The sequence below is a fragment of the Neodiprion lecontei genome, chromosome 7, assembly GCF_021901455.1.
Source record: "Neodiprion lecontei isolate iyNeoLeco1 chromosome 7, iyNeoLeco1.1, whole genome shotgun sequence".
Taxonomy (NCBI): Eukaryota; Metazoa; Arthropoda; class Insecta; order Hymenoptera; family Diprionidae; genus Neodiprion; species Neodiprion lecontei.
Genome location: NC_060266.1, coordinates 351,600 through 373,800, shown reverse-complemented (window position 1 = coordinate 373,800; position 22,201 = coordinate 351,600). Strand labels below are relative to the sequence as shown.

General features: G+C 44.9%; 2 protein-coding genes across 10 annotated transcripts in view; one reads left to right on the top strand and one right to left on the bottom strand.

The window, feature by feature from the left end:
• Nucleotides 1-554: 554 nt before the first annotated feature.
• Nucleotides 555-20,217, top strand: LOC107224793 (myosin-I heavy chain). Of its 3 annotated transcripts, XM_015664982.2 has the most exons (15): nt 555-909; nt 5,379-5,485; nt 7,275-7,337; nt 10,630-10,882; nt 10,993-11,810; nt 11,896-12,790; nt 12,891-13,143; nt 13,255-13,290; nt 13,609-14,635; nt 14,721-15,310; nt 15,383-15,572; nt 15,645-17,091; nt 17,166-17,455; nt 17,719-18,171; nt 18,251-20,217. In XM_015664982.2, the coding sequence occupies exons 1-15, from the start codon at nt 885-887 to the stop codon at nt 18,449-18,451; spliced, it is 6,648 nt and encodes a 2,215-aa protein (XP_015520468.1). In that variant the 5' UTR covers nt 555-884; the 3' UTR covers nt 18,452-20,217. The 3 variants fall into 3 exon arrangements, with proteins under 3 accessions (XP_015520468.1, XP_015520467.1, XP_046600771.1); XM_015664981.2 differs by lacking the exon at nt 13,255-13,290; XM_046744815.1 differs by lacking the exons at nt 10,630-10,882; nt 10,993-11,810 and having other exon boundaries at nt 556-909.
• LOC107224794 (protein kinase C) overlaps nt 18,470-22,201 on the bottom strand; it is a 20,820-nt gene continuing 17,088 nt past the window's right edge. For 6 of the 7 annotated variants that reach the window (XM_046744816.1, XM_015664983.2, XM_015664984.2 and 3 more), the window contains one exon: nt 18,470-18,602. The gene's annotated coding sequence lies outside the window, so the exon portion shown is untranslated. Of the gene's footprint in view, nt 18,603-19,451; nt 20,551-22,201 lie in introns of those variants that run through there. The other variant, XM_046744818.1, reaches the window with a different exon arrangement.

The following is a 22,201-nucleotide window of genomic DNA, read 5'->3' as shown; positions in this document are numbered from 1 at the left end:
GGTACGTATACCTATGTGGAATAGACGCCTGCGCTAGCGCTCTCAGGCAACCCAACATCCCATTACGTGTGTCGCGTAGCAGTTTATAAGCGCGCTAGGCGCATTGCAATATTTTACTTGCGATTGATTGTTCGTAATTGATTATACTACTCAAAGTTCAAGAGTCATGGTTTTGATTGTAATCTTACTCGTATTTTTGCAATAATTATAAAACGCACGCAGAAGAGGTAGAAAAGTACAACGGTTTCGATCAACTTTGCTTCGTCTTCACTGTATAAGCTTACTACGATTTATATCTATCAATTAGCTAACGTACGGGGTAAGCCTAATTGTAAAATGCGTAAATTTAATGTAACACCGACTGCATAGAGTGAGGCGGTGAAACGGACGTTCGGCCAACCCGTGGTGCCCTCGAGGATGTTCCAGTGAAAGCACGGTATCCTATAAAAACGACGACAGAGCGAGCTACGAGTGCCGGCGTTCGAACGAACAAGGATAGCAAGCTTCAGGATTTCGAAGATGAGGTCAGAGAAACCGAAGCCGCCTGCGTTTAGTTGGGTAGTATTGTGGCGGATGGTCGGACATGCGCGATTGTTACGGGAGTGGACCTCGGGTGTGTGATTAAGAAAAGTAACAATGCGATATTCAAGTCTCGTATTGCAAAGCACAATGTGATTATTGGTGAAATGATCATCTATTTTTCCTATTTCCTAAAGTACCTGTAACAAATAGAATATTGTAATAGTTTCACGCGTCGAGATATATATCAACGACGACCGGTGATTTTTATACGTTGACACAACATCTACAAAAACGTATATACCCACGATATAATTGGAATTGAATTTAATGGTGAATATTTTTCATCCACCTACGACACCAGCATGGTTGCCAAGCATTTTACTCAGGGTGAGTTAACTTATTATTCGTCACATCCTCACGCGTTCCCATTTTACAATCGTGAATGCTCGCAATCATTCCAGAAAAATCAGACCGGCTTCATTCATCGTCGAGGAAGAAATATTAATTTCCAAACGCACTCTTAACACGACTTATAGCCCTAACAAGTTCACCCTCATTTCTTCAAGTTTGATATTCGGCTCTCATGCGCATTGTAAGCAGCACGCTACAATCCGTCCGATTGACAACTGTCAAGGGTGGATCTCTCCACGCGGCAACACATATGACATTTTTTCAGTCATACCCATACAAAATATGTCGAACACACGTTTCGGCTGCGATGCATTTTCCATCCCCCCTATGATTCGGAGTTTCGTCAAATACTCCACTCATTCGCGAGTGACTGTGACAAAGTAAAAAAAAAAAATGGAAAAAGAAACGTATATATTCATCTTCAATATTATCCGTAAATTTTTCTTGTACATTTCCTTAATGATGCAGTAATCCTCTTTTCCTAAACGTCACCTAAACGCATACACAGAAACGACTATTCCTATAGTACATATTCCAATAGTGTATATATATAGTTATATACATATACAGATAGAAACAGCTGTCAATGCCTGAGCCCAATCCCCCTCTTTTCCGCCCCATATATATGTACATACGTAGATACTGTATAAAGGTATACCATGCAAACCCTGCACGAGACCATAAGGACACACGCCTTTGCATTGCTGGTCGTCGAAACAAAAAACCGTTTCCTTTTTTCATTTTTATCCTTTTCTCGTGTCACCCCATTTACATATTTTGTCTGACCCAGTTACAAACTGTATGTACTATACACAACTACACCGCAGACGCATATAATTAATTATCTTTTCGTTTCATTTCCTTTCCTTGTCACATTTCATTCATGTATAGTTAATTATCACGCGATTATATGTTTCGGTTTGTTTCAAGGTTGCATGCCGAGGATAGAAAACTTGGAACAATTATTTAATATTCATCTTAGTTATAATTTTCTTTGGTATTTTTACTGCCGTAATCTGGATATGAAAGTAAGAGTACGAATGAACAAAAAAAGAAGGGGGTGAGATCTAATTCAAGCGGAAAGAATTATTCATCTCTGATAACTCGCGCGCAGCAGTTCACGTATACGGAGAGTTCGACTCGCACAACCCAGCGTTGCTTCACATTGCCGTCATGGCTGTCCCCATTCATTGGCGAAGAGAGTGCGACTCTAAATACTTTCAGGGTATGATTTATACCTGTGAGTTAATCGTAAGTGAGAGCGTGACTCAGCCGTGCAGGGCACTCACGAAATTCCGGGGATTCCCCTTCTGGGATGCTGTCGTCGTCGTTGGCGACGGCGACGTGACTCACTGGAGAATATCAATAGCGGATCTCCGAGCTTTCTTACGCCTCGGGAGAGGGGCACTAGATCGCACCTCCGAGATAATTCCCCCTCCTCACCCTGTTGCTGCATACCTGCGCCATCAAGACAAGCTGATATACCTTATCGCTTTTAGTTATGCCTGGTTCCTCTGTACGCTATCTCGGCGTTTTAGAAGGAAATCGGATATTCCTACGTGCACGTAGTGATACTTGACAGAGGAATAGAGATTAAAAGACGCATGGCGTATAAATCCGCGGCACATAGATAACAAGGGTCCGAGCCGAGACGGAAATAACGGAAAAAGGAAACGAGGAACTCTGTTTAACCGATGTATCTAATATGCTTTCGGTTTACGCAGCTCGTAGGATTCCTGATGCTTTCGTCACTTGAAAACCATGCCTCAGGTACACGCCTCGGGAGGTTTTCTTAATTGAGCTGGCGATGAGACCGGCGTGTGCGGAGTGCATTGGCGGAGGAAATTTCCTTTCTTATTCTATTACCATTTCATGCTGCACCACGTTCCTGCTCGGCGGCTCTCACTTTTTCCTTTTTTTCAATGTAAATACGCGCACGCGGATAGAATTTTAGAAAAAAGAAAAGACAAAACGTAGAACGGAAGACGGAGAGAGCAACTGTAAGAAGGAAGGGAAAAAAATCAACAAACCTTTATAGGAAACGAAGAGCCGGGCGGGGACGAAACAACGGTGGATGAGGGGGATGCGAGGAGCAGAGAGAGAGAGAGAGAGAGAGTTTGGAAGTACGGTACCATCTGTCAAGTAGCCCGCCCTGCGAGCTACTATATACCCACTACCACCTTCCACCTACCTACCTATGTTCCGTAGTGTCTGCGTGTAGAGCTAGACACAGAACCAAGCTGAGGAACCAACAGACTGCCGATCCCGAAGCGTCGGCAAGCGATTCCCCGAATAGGACTGCTTCGGCTAAATATAAACGCTGATTGTTCAAACTAAACATGGTGTAGAATTAAAGCTGCGCTCTGGCAACTCTTTCTCTATTCCTCACTCTCCCTCTCTCTCTTTCTGTAATTAGTCCTAAGTTCTTTCTGTACCTAGGTCTAATTTTGTCCAACATTGTCATGGATAATAATAAATGCCTTTCTATTTCTATTTCTATTTCGATTTCCATTTCTCTCTCATTCCCTGTTATGAAACTTTTACAACAACTGTCATCGTTAATGTGGCAAAGCTTTCTTAACGGCAAACTAAAGAACGACTGCAATGGTATTACCAGATAGTACCGTATCTTATAATCGTCGGCAATTCCGTCTGTCTTTCGCGGGGAGTTTTCGAAATCGTGTGAAAATCGCTGCTGTCTGTTAGATACAGAGGGAAAAGACTGGAAATGAATACTTTATCGTTAAGACGCAATGAACGGTTCCAACAGCGATAATGCGTAAATAGCGGAGTGAAATAACAGCGTACAATGGCTCTAGATACGCGAATGAGCAAAATAGCGGACATACATCATATGCGATAGTCAATTACTCGTCTCCAACCCGCAGTGCGAAGATTACGTACGCAATGCGCGGATGTCTTTCCGGCCGAAGCTACAGGTTCGATATTATTACACGACGTAAGCTCTCGTTGCCTAGTTCGAAAAACACGACATCAGAATTCCATCGATAATTATCAAATCCAGGGTTCAAGGTACTTGCCTCTTGTTCACATTTCCTCGTGTATGAGTATGTTTCTTTTTCCAAAATCGAATCACAGTTTTACAGTCTACCCATCCCGTTACACGCAAAGTCAGTTGACGAAAAATCCGTGGCGATCTGGAAACTGCGCAGTGTCCCGACGTCGAGGCAAAATATGCACGGTGCGTTCACGAACGTCCAAGATGGAAAACCTACGTAGATCTGGCCACAGCGATAAGGAATATGCAGGATATGCAGACGCATAAAAATGAGTAGAAAAACAAACCGAGTTAGAATTATGGCGGAGAATTTACTGCCGTTACCCGGAGAGTCCTAGGAGATCGAGTTCCGTTCAAGCCCTTTGGTAAAAGGAACTATACTTCTCTGGTTCGGTGCCCATTATTGCCCCGTTGTTTTCTGACAGCATTCGTCGTCCTGCCTTCCGGAAAATTTTGTCGATATTGAAATTTCACCCAACAGTTATCTCGCCGCGACGAAACATTTCGGTTGCTTCCACTCCGCAGCCATTTCTTTCTTACACCGAGTCGTCCTCCTCCCTGTCTTATTATAACGTACTTGCAGCAGACTGATCGGGACACGCGCCAAGCCCAAGGGTTACCAGCTGCTACAGGTGCAGCACGCGCCACGAATGTCTCGAGACCCGTGATACGTACTTTGCTTTCCGAAGCGTTACGTGTACTGCGATTCCACTGTCCACCACCTGCGCGACTTTATTCTTTTTTATTGCCGAAGGTCTTCTACGTATATATGGTACCTAGGTATATAATCGAGGAGGAAACAACTCGCCGAATTCATGTGTCAATAGGTTTGTGAATTGATTGTAATTCACCCGAATTAATGAGAATTAACTGAAATATTGAAAATCAACGGAGAAACAATTGTACTATGGAAAATTAAGTCAAGTTGACTTGAATTAGTTTGGATTTGTGCCGGAATTATTTGCTTGGAGAAAAATATAAAAAAATTGAAAAAAAAATATAATTTGAATTGAAAACATAACGCTGCTGTATTATTCATCGTACATCATAATTATACAGCGAAGAAAGATCTCGAGTAACCGACGTGCACGTCATACTCTTGCGGCTGGGAACACATCTGGCCTGCGTCATTTGGGTAAGACCAAACCCAACGGCTACTTCCTGTTCGGTAAACACTTTCAACGCTGAAAGCTACGATTGACCGTGCAAAGTGACTCTGAGCGATAGATTATAATATTCTGATACTGTAAGTACAGTCGACACACTTTCCTGTACTTGCCGAGGGTTTCAAGTAGGTACACAAATGATTTGCACCGAATTCAAAGAAGATTACCGACACATTTTGTGATTCGAATAATTGTGACTGAAGAACGAGTGAATTTCATTTAATCGACTCATGCACGTTGTTACGTATTTATTTTTACAGGCTCCAGGCCCGAGATGGGGGTCTCGGATATGACGGTGATCAGCGACATAGACGAGACCGGAATAAACAGGAACCTGCAGGTCCGCTACCAACGCGACCAAATATATGTATCCTTTAACACGTTGTTGAAAGTTGGGGGAAAAAAAAACTGCGATATTAGCAATGACGCTTGCGTTGTTGAAAGTCCGAAAGACAAGCAGTCCGCAATACGGTCGGTGAACTCGGACAACCCCGTGCGCGACGCGCTGCATGCTGGGGGATGCAAAAACGAGACCCACGGCGCCGCAAGGGGTGCGTGGATAGAATACCGCACCCGGAGGGAGAGAAACAGGCAGAGGGCGAGCGGTGGACCCTGGGGGCGGTGACCCCGGTGATATTCGGTCGCCACCCCGGCAGGAGGCGGTGGGTGGAAATCATCGTCGACGTCTCGTTTTGAGCTAATTTTCAATTCCTCTTACATACGGCGATAAGATTTATCCAAACGTTCAAACACTTTCAGCTGTTAATGGGAATTTCCTACCGATGGTTCAGAGTTCAGATCGCGGGGCGTGAATAACGCACTGGAACCGAATCGTCTCCGGAATGAATTCCGCTTCGCGTAGATACGCGTAGCGCAATTTAATTCCTTCGTTTAAACCCGGTGCGTGCATTGATTGGAGCGTTGAACTCGGCTCGAGAGCTTGCGGGGGCGGGAGCATTAACGGCGTACGCAAAAACCGGATGACATAATTGCCTCAGGTACAGAGATACGTGCGTGTATGTGCGCCACGTGGTGTTACATACGCGCCGTTTTGCCCCAGCCGAGGCAGGCTCTAATTATTGTGTGGAGGTTCGATTGGCTTAACGTTAAAATGCACCGGCAAATTTAATAAGAAAGCCATGTGCCCGTCCACTCGTCCTCTTTCCATTTATGATTGAAAAAGCAAACTGCTTTTTACACCGACAATCTCGCGACAATCTCTTTGCGGTCTAACGACATAAGCAGGAGAGCTTGTGACTCGAGAGTCGCGTCATTGAAACCCTGTGTCTCCAGGGGCAGTTCGTTTGAATTTGGAACGCTCTACTCGGCATGCTGCAAGGCAGGGAATGAGTCACGCGGCAGACTCCGCTACCCCTAAACATGACGTAACTAAAAACGGTACGTGTAACGTTCGAAAAAGGATGAACGGGAGGGAGTCCCAGCCCCGAACACGCTGGCGTCTAGACGAGTTTTAACCTTTAGTGGATGGGGATTTCAGGGTTCTTGGTCTCTTTCAGAAAATGCATAAAAATGGTATCTAATATGTTAAAACTATCATGGATAAAGTGTCGATCATGCGTCGCCCCCGTATACCGGTGTTCCCGTTGTTTAAAGGTTTAAAAAAGAGGCAAAGATCGGCGAGCCCGGAAGGGCCAATGGAACTTAATACCGAACCAACGATACCCGGATAAACGGTTCCGTTTCAAACTGCATTTGACGGGATTCGACCGGTCGCCGATGGTCGATCAACCAGCGGAGTCCGTCGCAGTTTACTGATTCGGTTTCCGCGCCACGGATCTCGACGTGCCTCGAGCCTTCCACCCGTCGGGTATGTGGATCACGAGGCGACGAGGTTGTCCTTATGTTCTCCATCCTCCACCGGGAACCGGGGTGACTTTTAACACCCACGCCATTCCCCGTTGTTCCAGTGTCACGCGATTCAAATGTCATTCATTTCGCCGGCCTGGCTCTTTCATCGATTCGCAGCAGTCACCGGCATAGGTGTATACCTGCTTGTAATGTAGCCCAATACGTACGTGACACACACGTGATATCAGGCCTGTTAATAGATGACATATAAACGTTGCCGAGTTTTGTCGTCTATCCTTATATTTATAAACCGTAAGTTTTCCTTAACTTGAAACTTTTCCTCACAGACCTACACCGGGTCCATATTGATTGCCGTCAATCCCTACAAGGAAGTCGACATCTACACATCGGTAAGGAGAAGCGTCGAATGCCAACCCATACCCGTTTTATATTCCTTCATGCATATAATCATCCGTTCACAGTTAGACGTGCATCCAGTTAACCATGCGTCGTAGCTATAATTTAATTAACTCGAGTTTGGAACCTATGCGCGAGAAAATGTCTACACAACTACAAGAAAGGCGCACCAACGCGGTACGTACGTAAAACGCTGGCGCTAGCCACGTGCTTCCGGACTATGGAACGCGTGCGGTGTACCCGCCAGTCGAGACAGGAAGTCCTATCTTGAGAATAGTAATATATGTATAATAAGTTGGTGCCGAGAGAGAATCGTGAATTCGGTATAAGCTGTGTAATGTATGCGCTTCGCCGTGGTACTTAATACAGCCGTCAGTGGGAGGGTACAGTTCATTCTGTCATTCGCGCTACTTAAACTTTTTTTTTCTCGCAACTAGGTGCAGGGTGCTCCTCTAAATATCCAAGTCTATGTTTAGCCGTATTATTGGTTCTAACGCCCCTAAAACTTCATCGGAACTTCCTGCCTCGTACTCGGCACGATTCGAATACCGTTCAAATACGCTCTCTCGATTACTCGATAAGCGAAAGAGAGAGTGGACAGAATTTGCGATACAAGGTCGAACCGTTTTTACAGCGACCGATCACCTTGATCCTGATTTCTTTATCACTCTTGTTTCCTTCCAACGGTCCAATCTCGGATCACCGTAACATCACGCGCTCTTGTCGCCTGTTCCTATAAGTGTGTGCGGTACGAAAACAGGAAACAGAAATCACACAGCTTTTACTTCCTATATATAATTATATATCTTAGGGAAGGCTGTGTTACGTGGATAATAATTCTGATCGCTTTCAGACAGTATAATCATAGTTTTGCAAGGTTATCTCCAGGTTTGTTGGCTGCAGTGCAGTCTATCCAAAATGAATAAAAGTAAGCCGAGGCCACGCGGCGAAAAGAGGTGAATGATACGTCGACTATTTTCAAGATCTGGCCACAAGATTGGTCGCAGGGTCGGAATGCGCGTAATCGAGTCGATGCCCTCTTCCTCGTGTTCAGCTAGTCTGCTTCTGCGTACTCAACAAAATTCAAGAAAAAATAACATCGTAATATGCTTAGATTATCCGCGTTATTGCCAGTAAAACAGTTTAAAACTCTGTACAACTGATATCAGCAGCGGTCACGTTACCGGAACCCAACCGCAAAACTGCAGTAAAAATATGAAAATGTCGCGCAAGATAAGTAAACAACAAAGGATCGCAGCTGCGTAGGAAATTCCTTTTCTATAGTTTTTCTCCGGCTGTATAGGGAAGAAATTTTTGAAGCCGCATATAACGATTGCGAAGGAAACACAGAGCGCGCGTTTAAAATTCGCGACAGCGCTACGTCGTATAACGTCGACATTCTACCCCTCTTCGCATAATATACTACACAAGAGAACATTCCGCTTTAGAAATATGCACATAGGTATAATGTATGTATACGTATACCATGCACAGAGTTAACAAGTGCAATCTGCTATACGCTGCATTTCGCTCCGCCTTCGCAGCAGCAGCAGCATATGACAAACTGGGTCAGAAAACCGGAGCACACCATCAACCATCAACCACGTTCGAATAGTCTGCTTCATAATTTCTGAAGTGAAGAGTACTTAGCGAGGCGCTTTGCGAAACGAAAAAAAATAGTTGATGACAAAAAAAAAAGCTACATGCTTGCGGACTGACACATTGCTCGGGGATTGATCGTTTTAACCGCGTGCAGGTCCCGACGTTTACACATCGGCCTCACCTTCGGGGGTCAGACGCATGTGATTTTCATACCCCAATTGCGAGGGTGCAGTGCAAAGGAACCGAACGGGTGTGGAGCGGCCGGATCGAACGAGGCTGAAGTTGGTAACGTTAATGTATATGGAGACGTTGAAACAAGAATTACTGTTTTGTACCTTCAGAATACCTGAAGAAATCGAATTTACAAAATTTGAGTTTGTTGATGTATGCTGTATTAACAGTTTACTAAATTTCAGGTAATCCCAAAGTTGCAAAATAACACGACTCTTTCCAAAGATATACATCATTGCAATAACGTTCAAACTTCAGCCTGATGGGATCGATGATCATGAAAGTCCGCGAATAATTAGCGGAAATTCATCATCCCAGTCCCCCGCCGCTCTGCAGCAATAAATGTTGCTTGCCGGTGATTTTCCCTCTCTCGACTGCCTTTAAAACGGGGTGTGCCCTCGAGGAGATCCACGGGAAACTGGGTGGCGAAGATCCGGCCGCTAGGGCGGTCAAAGTTAACGGGGCGGGTTTCTATTGATCGTTCCCAGCTCCGAGCGAACCGCCGAGCGCATGGCACGTGTATGGATGTCATATATACCATATATATATATATATATATATATATATATATATATATATATATATATATGTACGAATAGCTAGAACGGGTTTAGAATGGAACCCCGCCGTTCATTCATTCGTGGGGTTAAAATTCACGGTGCGATATTCTGCAGCTGCGGTATTGGTACCCCTGGTAAATATTTCTACAGCTACTACGAATTTTTACAGAAATTGGAACATTTCGTATTGTTTCTTACAAAGTTATAAACATGCATAATTTTTTGTGAAGAATTGTTAATTTTCCTTAAAAATTGTGTACGAAATGTCCCAATTTGCTTAAAAATTCGTAGAAAATCGTAGTGATCATTTTCACCAAGAACGCCTGTGAATGGATTTACTCACTCAGTGGGGTTCGGCATGTTCCATCACCTCGCTCGATAATGTCACATCCTAGTCTGCAAACCATACGTGAAGAGTCGAGGGAAATGTTGCACGTTTCCTCTTCCTCTCCGACTCATTGTCATTATCATTATCATCTTGTTCCTCCTGACAAGAGGGGCACTTGTGTCGCTCACCCTGCGACCCTCAAATCTTGTATCCTCAGTCCCAGCCTTGTACCCTGTGGAGTAGAAAACGAGGTGTAGAGCCTTAAAATGTCACTGCATGGCTGCGGCTAGTGCAGCGTGAAGAAGGAAGTACCTAGTTAGGAGTCAAGCGTGTAAGCGAGAGGGCCGTTTCAACCCTCGTGGGCTGCACTTTAAGCCACGACGATGCCACAGGGGAAAAAGCGAAGCACAGTCGAGATGTGAGGACGATGATGATGACGATGAGTCGCGAAGTAGGGAAAACGTTTAGCCTTACATCATCATCGTCATCATCGCTCTTGTAATGTTGTTACGAGGGCGAGAAGCTGTCACCCCCTTATACCTCTACCTCTACCTCCACCCGCAGGATTACGTCACCCGTTACCATGGACAAAAAATGGGAGCTTTGGAACCGCACGTCTTCGCTCTAGCCGAGGCGGCCTATCGCTCGCTTCAGGACACCGAGAGCAATCAATCCTGCGTAATCAGCGGCGAGAGCGGCGCCGGGAAAACCGAAACGACCAAATTCATATTGCAGTATTTGTGCTCAGTTACCAGTAACGTCGACACGTGGGTTGAGCAGCAAATCCTCGAGGCGAACACGATACTTGAAGCGTTTGGTAAGAAGACGACTCAAGCCGTTGTCCGTGCAACGGAACCTTCCCCGATGTTTATGCATTCGTTTCATTCGTATTTATTTATCTTCCCGCTATTTTCGAACGTGCCGCAGGTAATGCAAAGACCGTTCGAAATGACAACAGCTCGAGGTTCGGAAAATTCATGCAAGTCTGTTTCGACAGCAAGTGGATGATAAAGGGTTGCATAATCCAGGACTACCTCCTCGAGCAGAGTAGAATAACATTTCAGAGTCCGTTCGAGCGAAATTACCACGTATTCTATCAGCTGGTGGAGGCGGGAACGAGCAACCGGGAGTTTGCCGATCAGTACAAGCTGCGACCGGCGAGTTTTTACAAGTACTTAAACCAGTCCGGGTGCACCAAGATCGACGGTATCTCGGACTCGCGCAAGCTCGACGCCCTGAGGCTAGCCTTCAATGTCCTACAAGTGCCAGCCGAGATGTGCGAGGGAATATTCCGCGTCTTGTCGGCAATACTGTGGCTGGGCAACCTCAGCTTCGAAGACGTCGACGGCGAGCGTTGCGAGGTGACCCGAGACGACGAGGACATCGTCGCCACGGTCGCCCCGCTCCTCGGTCTCCAGGTCGAGGACGTGACCCGAGTTGTTCTCGTGCGACAGATCAACGTACGGGGCAACATCACAGAGATTCCGCTCAAGGTTCAGGAGGCTAGAGAAAACAGACATGCGATGGCCAAGGCACTCTACTCCAGAACTTTCGCCTGGCTCATCAATCACATCAACAACTGCACTAACCCCGGTCAGGACAGCTCCCGGTTCCTCGGAGTCCTCGATATTTTCGGGTTTGAAAACTTTGCCGCGAACAGCTTCGAGCAGCTGTGCATCAACTACACCAACGAGAAGCTCCACAAGTTCTTCAATCACTACGTATTCGCCTTGGAGCAGGAGATCGTGAGTATCGTGTTTAGGCGTACCTTGATATACCTCGACGGTTTCGATAAGCTGGTCATTTTTCTTTTCTACTTCGTCGTTTTAGTACCGTCAAGAGGAGATCCAGTACTCGCACATCCAGTTTACAGACAACACGCTGTGCCTGGAGCTGATCGAGAAGCCGCCGCGATGCGTGCTGAAGATGCTAACCGAGCAGTGCCACATGCCGAAGGGATCGGACCTGGCCTACCTGTCCAATTTACATGCCGAGTTCGACGCCCATCCGTGTTACGTGAAGGGTGACGACCGGAGGAAGTGGGAGACGGAGTTCGGTGTGAAGCATTACGCCGGTTGCGTGACCTATACCGTCGAGGGATTCGTCGATAAGAACAGGGACGTGCAGCAAGACGTATTCTTCGACTTCATGTCAAGGAGCACGAACGAATTCGTTCAGGAGATAACGAGATATCAGGACCTGCTGAGCTGCACGGTTGCCAGATCCGGGACGATGACGGTGTCCCGAGGGACGTCGAAGGGGAAACCGACCCTCTGCGACTCGTTCAGGCACCAGCTTCAAGCACTGGTCGATGTCCTCCAGGCGACGACGCCGTGGTACGCGCGTTGCATAAAACCTAACATGAAAAAGATGGCAAACAATTACGACGAGCAATTGGTGCTGGACCAACTAAAGTACTTGGGTATGCTCGACATCATCAGAATAAGGAAAGAAGGATTCCCGATACACATGCCATTCGTTGACTTCGTCGCGAGGTACAGATGTCTCGACAAAGGCAGGCTACTCGGTAACTACGACGAGAAGGAGGCTGTCAGGCGACTGATACGAAGCCAGGGAATACCGGAGACCGAATGGCAGATCGGTAGGACGAAAGTATTCCTTAGAAGCTACGTTCACGAACCTCTCGAAGATTCGAGGAACCAAATGGTGACTAGAAACGCGATCGTCATACAGAAGATTTGGCGATGTTACACAGCGCGCAAAGGTATAATAATAATAACAACAATACATATACATATACATACGTGAGGCAACGACGATTTCACGATACAGTAAATCCAATTTTTCTATTATACATTTTCCAGAATTTTTACGAGTAAGAGAAGCTGCGCTAAAGGTTCAGCATGCCTACCGTGGATGGAAACTCCGTATAATGTTTATAAGGAAGCGCAGGGCTGCGGTCGTGATTCAGTCCCACCTCCGGGGCGTATTTGCACGCGAGGTTGCCGCGGCTCTGAGAGAAATGCGACGCGTCGACGAGGAGATGAGGAAACGAGAGAGGATGGAGGAAGAACGGAAACACATGGAAGACAAGAAAGCGCTCGAGGAGACACAGAGGTGAGTGTGCAAACAAGGACGATCTGATTATTGACTATCGAATTGGACATGGATACGACGACTTGAGAACGACAATATTTCATTATCGTGTACCCCCTTTGTGTCTTGTAGCGCGCAATACGACGGTATTATGGGAATGGAGCGAGGGTAAGTTCGGTGAAATGCCTGCGTGTACCGTCTCTTCGTTGAATCAATTTATTACTGTCTTGCTATACTTATTAATACACAACCTCTTCTGACTATTCTACGCCTGATATATAACCCGCAAATCTGTAACTATAACAGGCACGATGAATGATGGAACAAACAAAAACAACAACTCCTCAACATCAGCACGTCTTTGATAAAAATAAATATTGTACAGTATGCGAGTTTGGAATGTCTAACCAAAGAATTTAGATCCTCGCCGCGATATCTGTCGTCGACCTACCTCTAACGGTCTCTAATACTTTGATTCAATTGCAGAAAGGCGCAGGAGGAGATCGCTGCGCTGTCCCAGATGGCCGAGCAGCTGAATTCGAAAATGGCAACGTCCGAACTGCAGGCGGTAGACCTGGACAACCTCTTCTCGTTCCTATCGGATGTGCAATCGACAAAGAGTAACCAGATAATCGACGAGATCGGAGAGCAAATGGACGAGCTGGTCGAGGACCTGGACGTTGAACTGGAGACGGTTATCCAGCAGGAGATGGAGCTGGGTCAGAACGGCATGCAGGAGGAGCGAAGACAGAGCGGGGCGAACGCAGAGACGGTGCTTCAGCAACAGCAAAGGGCGGCGGCGAAGCTGGCACAGCCGCGTCTCCCGGAGCCGACGGAACCTCCGCCTCCACCGCCGCCGCCGGCGGTTCTCGACGATGAGTCTCCGAGCGCGACGAACAGCTCCGGTCTCTCGACGACGGGTGACGGAGAGCCGATATACGAGTCGGTTCTGCCGAGGGACGAGAACGGGCCGAGCAGCCCGGTGCTCATCGGCGTCGGATCGACGATCGGCAACGGCGATCTCTGCGGTTCACCGCCTCCAGTGCCCACTAGCAAGATAGCCAAGGAGCCAATAGCCGGTAGCCCGCCGCCCAGATCGGATTCTCGAAACTCGAATGGAATGGTCAACCACCACCATCACCATCACCAGTCGCAGTCGCTGCCCCCGACGCCGGCTTCCCACGTCCACGAACAGCAGCCCGCCGAGCGGGAACAGAGGCGGAAATTCCGCGTCGAGAGGAAACTCCAGGAACTAGAGGAGAACAAGGATGTCCAGGAGGCGGACGCCACGTACCATGACATCGTCGAGTTCGCCCAGAACTATTTCAACAATCACGAGCGATCCCCCGAGGGCACCATCATCGCCACGCTGACGAGGAAGTCGCGCGGCAAAAGTCTCGAGTTCATACCAAAGTACGAAATGGTCACGTACTACAAGGGATCCAGCATACCCAACTCTCACATCCACATGTACGACCCGGACAACGTGAACGTCGCATGCTCGGTGTTCAGGGTAAGTTCGGTCGCGATTGAAGCTTGAAAACACGGATGGTCTGACTTGATTTTTTCTCTTTACTTCTTTTCACCTCCTATCGCAGGACTTGTGCAAGTACACGCGAGGCGAGATGAAGCTTGAGCAAGAGATCGCGACTATCCAGGTAATAATCAGCTATGGAATCGAGCGCGAGGAGCTCAGGGACGAGATATTGGTCCAGTGCATGCGTCAGGCGACGAACAACCCGAATCCGGAATGGGCGGAACGGGTTTGGCTGCTTCTCTGCCTGGCGATCGTCGCGTTCCAGCCGAGCAAACTCCTCTACAAGTACTTCGTGTCTTTTCTCAAGAAGAACCTTGCCCTGGAGGGTAAACTCCGTCAGTACGTTCAATGGTGCGTCGACAACTGTAAGAACACCAAAGTATCTTGCAGACAGTTTCCTCCGTCGACGGTTGAGATCGCGGCGATGAGGAGACTCGGCACTATCGTCTGCCGCTTTTTCTTCCTCGACGGCAGAACCAAGGCTATCGACGTACACCCGACGGACACGGCGGCCGACGCGGCCGCCAAATTGGCCGAGAAACTTGGACTTAGGTCCCTCGACGGATGGGCGATATACCAGAGCAGACCCGACGGCGAGGAGCACGTCCGAGCCCACGATTACCTCTACGATGTGATTGCGGCCTGGGAAGTGTGAGTTATAACGTGTTAATCAAGCTTCGAAGGCAGGGATTTATTTTTACAGTAGTGAATTTATTTCCGCAGGAAGCAATGCAAGCTCAACACGACCCAGTCGACATTTTCGACTCTGAGACGAAGCAACAATCCGACACTGGGAAGCGGCGAGAATCGGTTTGTATTCAAACGAAGATTATTCAGAAACAGTCGCGAGTTGTCCCAGGATCCTGTCGAGGTCAACATGCTCTACGCTCAGGCAGTCTACAACGTCGTCAAGGTAGCATCGACACATAGGTCGCCCTTCACCGGTATGCGATTCGCGAGACTAATGTCAAATTCTTATTTTCAGTGCGACGATTTTCCGGTGTCCGAAAAAGTCGCGCTTCAACTGGCCGGGCTGCAGGCTCAGGTTGCACTCGGGGATCCGAAGGACAACGATCGGCTCGACTACTACGCGGAAGTTGACAGTTTCCTTCCGTACCGCATAAGCAGAGCTCGAGGGGACGACGTCTGGGTGCCGATAATAGCCCAAGCCCACATGCAGTACGGAGCTGGACGTGCCGAGTTGGCCGCGAAAGTGTTGTACCTGTCTTGCGTGATGCAGTATCCGCTCTACGGTACGACGATGTTCAACGTGACGTACCGGGGTTATTGGTCCTACGGTAATCAGCTGATACTGGGAATAAACTGCGACGGTCTGATGCTAATAAAGCCGGACGACAAGTTCGTGCTGTCCGAGTACAGATACCAGGATGTCGAGAGCATAATGCTGGACCCCAGCGACTCGTTTATCACGCTTTCGCTGCTGAGGCACAACCCGGACAGCTCGCACAAGTGTTTCGTCTTCGAGACGAAACAGAAAAATGAGATCGGCAGTCTGATCGTCAGTTACTGTCCAGCCCTGGCCGGGTGGATAACGGAGAACGAGGCACCGGTGAAAAAGGTCAAGGGGATGACGAATGAGGACAGAGTACGTCTCTATCACAACCTGGTAAACTGTCGGAGGACATTGGTCGATTCGGACGCACTGCGAAAGCCTCAAGACATGGGCGGCGGATTCCTCAGAAACACTTTGCGCCGGCTGTCCAAGCATAGGATAGAGAAGTTGCGCCAGGAACACGGGAACGCGATGGACCATGGGGAAACTTACAAGGGCTTTCCGTACGCCTATTGGGCGTTCGGCAGGCAGCCGATACCCCAAAGCCTGACGAAGCTTCCGGAGGCCGAGGATCAGATCGCACTGAGCGTATTTCAACTGATCCTGACCTACGCCGGACTCGGACAGAACGGGGACGCGGTTCGGAGCGTAGAGGACGAGCACGTGAACTTGATCCAGACGATCATGGAGCGCTGTATGCGCAAGGAGAGCCTCCTCGGCGAGCTCTATCTCCAGCTGATAAAGCAAACTACCGACCACCCCGACCCAAACAGCAGAGTGAACCTGAGACACTGGGCGCTTCTCTCCTTGGCTTGCTCGGTCATTCTGCCGCCACAGAAGATAATAAGAAAGTACTTAATAGCCCACTTGAAGAGATGCGCCAGCGACTACGTAACGGAGGAGGGAAAGTACGCGAGATTTTCCGAGAAATGTTTGAACAAGACACAGGGTACGAGGAGGAGGCAGTGGCCGCCCAGCAGAGAGGAAATCATGTGCACCATAAACAGGCGGCCTATATACGCTAGGTTCCATTTCATGGACGGTCAGTATCACGCGGTTGAATTTCATCCGTCGTCGACGGCGCGTGACGTGATGGAAATAATCAAGGTGAAAATTGGACTCGAGGAAACGGCCATGGGTGAGTAGAGATTCAATTGACAAGGAAATCGTGCCGAGCCGTTACCGTAACGCGAATGTTTTCTAACTTTCCAGGATATGCGATTTACGAGAAACTCGGTTCGTCCGAACGTTCCCTTGTTCCGGAGGAGAAAATAGCCGATGTCATGTCGAAATGGGAGCGTTACAGAACAGCCAGTGCGACGCACACCCAACAATCCCAGCAATCGCAGAGAAAGCACACGCATCACTTGTTCCTCTTCAAAAAGCACCTGTTTCTCGACCAGTACATGAACCTTGACGATCCCGTTGAGAAAGAGCTCCTCTATCACCAGGTTTTGCACGATTTACGCGCAGATAGATTCCCGATCACGGACAAAGAGGCGGTGAGTAAATCGCGCTGGTTAATCGTCGGCATATTGAACAGGGTTGAAATAAATGAGGATGAAATTATTAACGTTAACGTAACAAAACATCAGGGTAAAAATCATTGTTGCGCAATTTCAGAACCACTTTGAAAGAGTTTGTTTGTCACGGTTGTGTAAAGTAACGATATTTCCTAAACATGCATCGTCACAGTAAAGTTACTAATTCCCTCGTCGTTAAAATGTGCCGCACTTACCCTTTCACGTTTTTCCATCAATTCCAGATGATGCTGACGGCTCTACAAGCCCAGCTGGAACTGGGCGACTGCGAGGAGGGTTTGTCCGGTGGTCAGGAGTACCGGGGAATAGCTGGACACTGTTTGCCGGCTCGACTAGTCCCGAATCTGAGTCCCGACGGAGTTTTGCAACACCACCAATCGCTGAGAGGAATGACGCCGCCGGAGGCGAAGAAGGCATTTTTGAATTTGATTCAGTCCTGGCCACTGCACAAGGCGACGATATTCGACGTAATGCAGTCTTTCACGTCCAACTGGCCGAGAGTCTTGTGGCTTGCCGTTGACCAGAAGGGTCTACATTTACTCGAGCATCGCTCTCGGAACGCTCTCTGCAGCTACGAGTACGGAAGTATCCTTAGTTTCAGTCCAGCCCTCAATTGCCTGATGATCATTACTGGGACGGACAAAAAGCAGAGCAAAGTTATCATAACAACGTCGCAGGTAACTGATATCTTCGACTGTTATCTTATCAATTTGTCTCAACTTGTCTCTGAATAAACCTCACTTCTCCCTCTCGCAGGCTTTCCAAATATCAAATCTAATCAGGGAGTACACGGAGGTCCTTCAGTCCCCGGTCGAAGTATCCAAGCGGGATTCGACCATCGCGCAGCAGGTCAGTCAACAGCCTCAGGCTCCGCCATCGTCGGCTGGAGGACGAAGATCTAGACCGGTGTCTATGCTGCACAGGCCGGCACCGGTGATACACTCTCAGGCCAGTTAATTCCGGCTACTCGTTGGTATTTAGAGAGGCTGAAACGACGTTGATCCTGGTACTAGAATAATGACTGATCTTTCATTCTTGGCACCAGCCTAAGTTGATACAAAACGTACGCACAAGGATCGAAGATAATAGCTAGCTAGTAGCGCCTGGGCTGTAAAAGAAAAAGAAAACGAAAACCAATCAGACAAATAAACATGTTCGTATTATATGTCGCACGTACGCACGCGTGTAAAACGTACATCGAAACATGAACGAAAAGAAAGATAGCAGTAAAGCCTACTCATTTTTTCTTTTCCAGTATTTACCGATTAGCCGCTGAAAAACCAATTTGGTTTAGATGCGTCACGTTGTACCAAAATGCATTTAAACAACACTTACTATGTATCATTATTAATATTATCAGTGATGTCACGATTATCATTATTATTCGAGAAAATATTACACACTGCCAAATTAAAAACAGTGCAAGATATTCAGGAGTGAAGAAAACAAAATATAACGAGTTTGCACGGCGTTAAATGTAAAAATGAAATAGCCCTGTTAGACAAGTATAGTGAATAAACTTGATAGCTACAATGAATATTTATATATTACTTGAAATTAAAACAAAACTCCTAGATAGTAATCGTAGGTTCAAAATATTATTTCGCATTGCTTTATAGTGAAAAAAAATCTAGAATTTATATTGAAAAAAAAGCATTGAGAAGGGAGGCGCGAATGTATAGTTAAATTGCTGTTAGTGTACAATCTCAGGGCTCAGTGAATAGATAATGTTTAAATTAATTATTCCGCGTACTGCGCAAAGTGCGAAAGTTTAAACCGAGCCCCGCACAAGTTTCTCTAATCTCAAAAAAATACCGCACCGCCGATAAAACAACGACGTTCAACGAGTGCGAATTGTTATGAGAAAAGGAAAAATAAAATTATATCTTATAAATATATATATATTTACAGATATAAATATATATTGTACTTGTTACGTGTATATTTTAATATGGCAACAAGACTAACGGGCGGTAAAACATTATTCAATGTAGCTGTCCCTCTCGACGGCACAGATCAGATTCAGCGATCAAGTGTTATCATATTATACCTGACGATATTTTTTAAAGAGCCTAACAAATGAATAATTTCTCATTATTGTATCCTCGATAGAATTATTTCTCTGTAAATACTCAACTTGTTACTTGATTTCGGCCTTATGAAAATTCTCTCTCAGCACCGCGCGTTAAAATGCTTTAGCTCTCGTCGAGATATCGAATGATGACGATATTAAAATTTGACACAAAACAAGAGAAACATTATTTCGTTCCTAAGGATCCTGGTATTGTAGTATAAACATAACAACAGTAGAATATCGAGAGAATGCAAAGCTTTTATCAATTTGCGTGGAAAATGAACAAGTAATAAGGAATGGAAAACCTTTTAAACAATTGCTAAACGGTTGTGTCGGCGAATGCAGAAAAATATAGACTGTGATCCACGTTGTTGCATGGAAACAGAACAACGTGGGGATATATATAATATTATATTTAAAATTAACGTTAAAAATAAACAAACAAACAAATAAACTCGTATGCAACGTGTAGCGATTGAGTGATGAATCATTAGTTAAAAATGTTATTAAAAATTATATATTAGTGTATGATATTACGATAAATCGAAACCGCTCTGTATATAAATTATTACTACTATGATTATTATTATTATTATATAAGTATACTCGAATCCTGTAAGAACATAATAAAATCATTATATTGCAATGACACAGTGTAATTGTCTAAAATGTAATTCCCCGCAATAAGGATGAGATATGAAAAATGACTCGAGAAAATGGGAAAAAATGTAAAACTGGGATTAAAATATACACACGAGCTCCCGTGTCTCTTGCCGAAGGGTAATGCCATCATATATCACACATGTATTTTACGACTTTTCTATCTACTCTTTTTTTTTTTTTTGTTTTTCCTTCATATATATATATATATATATATGTATATATATATATATGTTTTTTTTTCATTTTTATTTTTTACACAATAATCAGACAAGTAACAGTGTTTTCTCGCTTCAAATACCAGCTGCTCGTGTCGCCAACCCTATGCAAGTAAAACGAAAATATTCAATCAATGAATATATTTTCATCTACCGGAGAATTTCTTTTATTCGCATTATAACACCTATATTCATCGTGTATTATATTCCTCTTTTCTTGCACAAGTATAACACCCATGCGTAAAATAATAATATTCTTTTCATTACACAGATAGGGAAAACGGCAAAGCAACTGTTCGCATGCGGCGTGTTATATATTTGTACAATATACATTATCTATGCATTTATTAATATATATATATATATATATATATATATATATGTGTATATAGATTAGTTTTATTTATTTATTCATTCATTTGTTTATTTATTTATTCTATAGCAATAGTTATACAATAGATTTGGGTATTTGTTACTTACAACGTATTTTTTTCTCTCTCTTCTCTCTTAGGTAATGTTACAATATTTTTTCTATCCTTTCTCTCAACTTGCGTTTTTCTGGGGTATTTTTTTCGATTTTTTTTTTTTCATTCGATTCTCCGTTCCCTCTTTTCGACGCTGACAAATTCTCTTCCATGCGATAATAATTATGCGGTACAACGAACGTAAGAAAATAATACCGAGGACATTGCATCACGAAAGAAACTTAGGATTCGTCCAATTATGCTTATTTTTTAACGGTGTGTAACGTATATCGAGAATATCAGTATTGTATATTATCGATTTCTACGAAACGGTAGGTGGTTGATATTATTCTTTTTTTTTCCCTTTATTTAATTAATATAAATTATACGTAACTTTCATTCTCCTATATAGTAAGTATCGTAGGTATGATGATGCGTTTTGGCACCGGCGTGGTCCTTATGAATAAGGATTTCAATATAATTAAGTGAATATTGTTTCAATGCGTTTAATTGTTGTTGTTGTTGTTGTTTTTGCTGTTGTAGGGAAGATGCAAAAAGATAAAAATTAACACACAATTGACGACTCATCGAAAAAAAGAATAATCGACTGTAATATTCTTCCGCCTGCAGATGAAAACGTGTAAGCGATAAATTTCTAACAGCGACGGTGACGATGATGATGATGATGATAATAATAATAATAATAATAATAATAATAATAACAACAACAACAACAATAATAATAACAATAACAACAACAACAGCAGCAGCAGCAGCAGCAGCAGCAGCAGCAGCAACAACAACAACGACAACCACAACAACAACAACAATAATAATAATAGGTGGAATCATTCGGCCGTTGTAGAACCAGAAAAAAAAAATCAAAAATCAAAAAATATTAACAATATCTGGCAATGTCCTCGAAATAACATAATACAGACGTTATATAGTTAATTGTACTCGTGGACTTGTAAAAATTTGTTAAATAATACTTTTGTAAAGCATAATATTATTACCTCAATTTGCTAACAGAAATATGAATACATTACCGTTAATATTTATTTATTCAATCAATAATATTATCATTATTATTAATATTATTATTACTTATGTTACCATATGCATGATGATATATAACATGCGTATATATTACTTTTGTAAGTAGTATGTGTATACCATACATAATGCTTATTACTTTTTTTTAATTTTATTTATTTATTTTTTTTTTTGTTTTTTGACAGTTTTCTCTCATCTCAGAACACCGAAAGCATTTGTTTATTTTTTTTTCGAT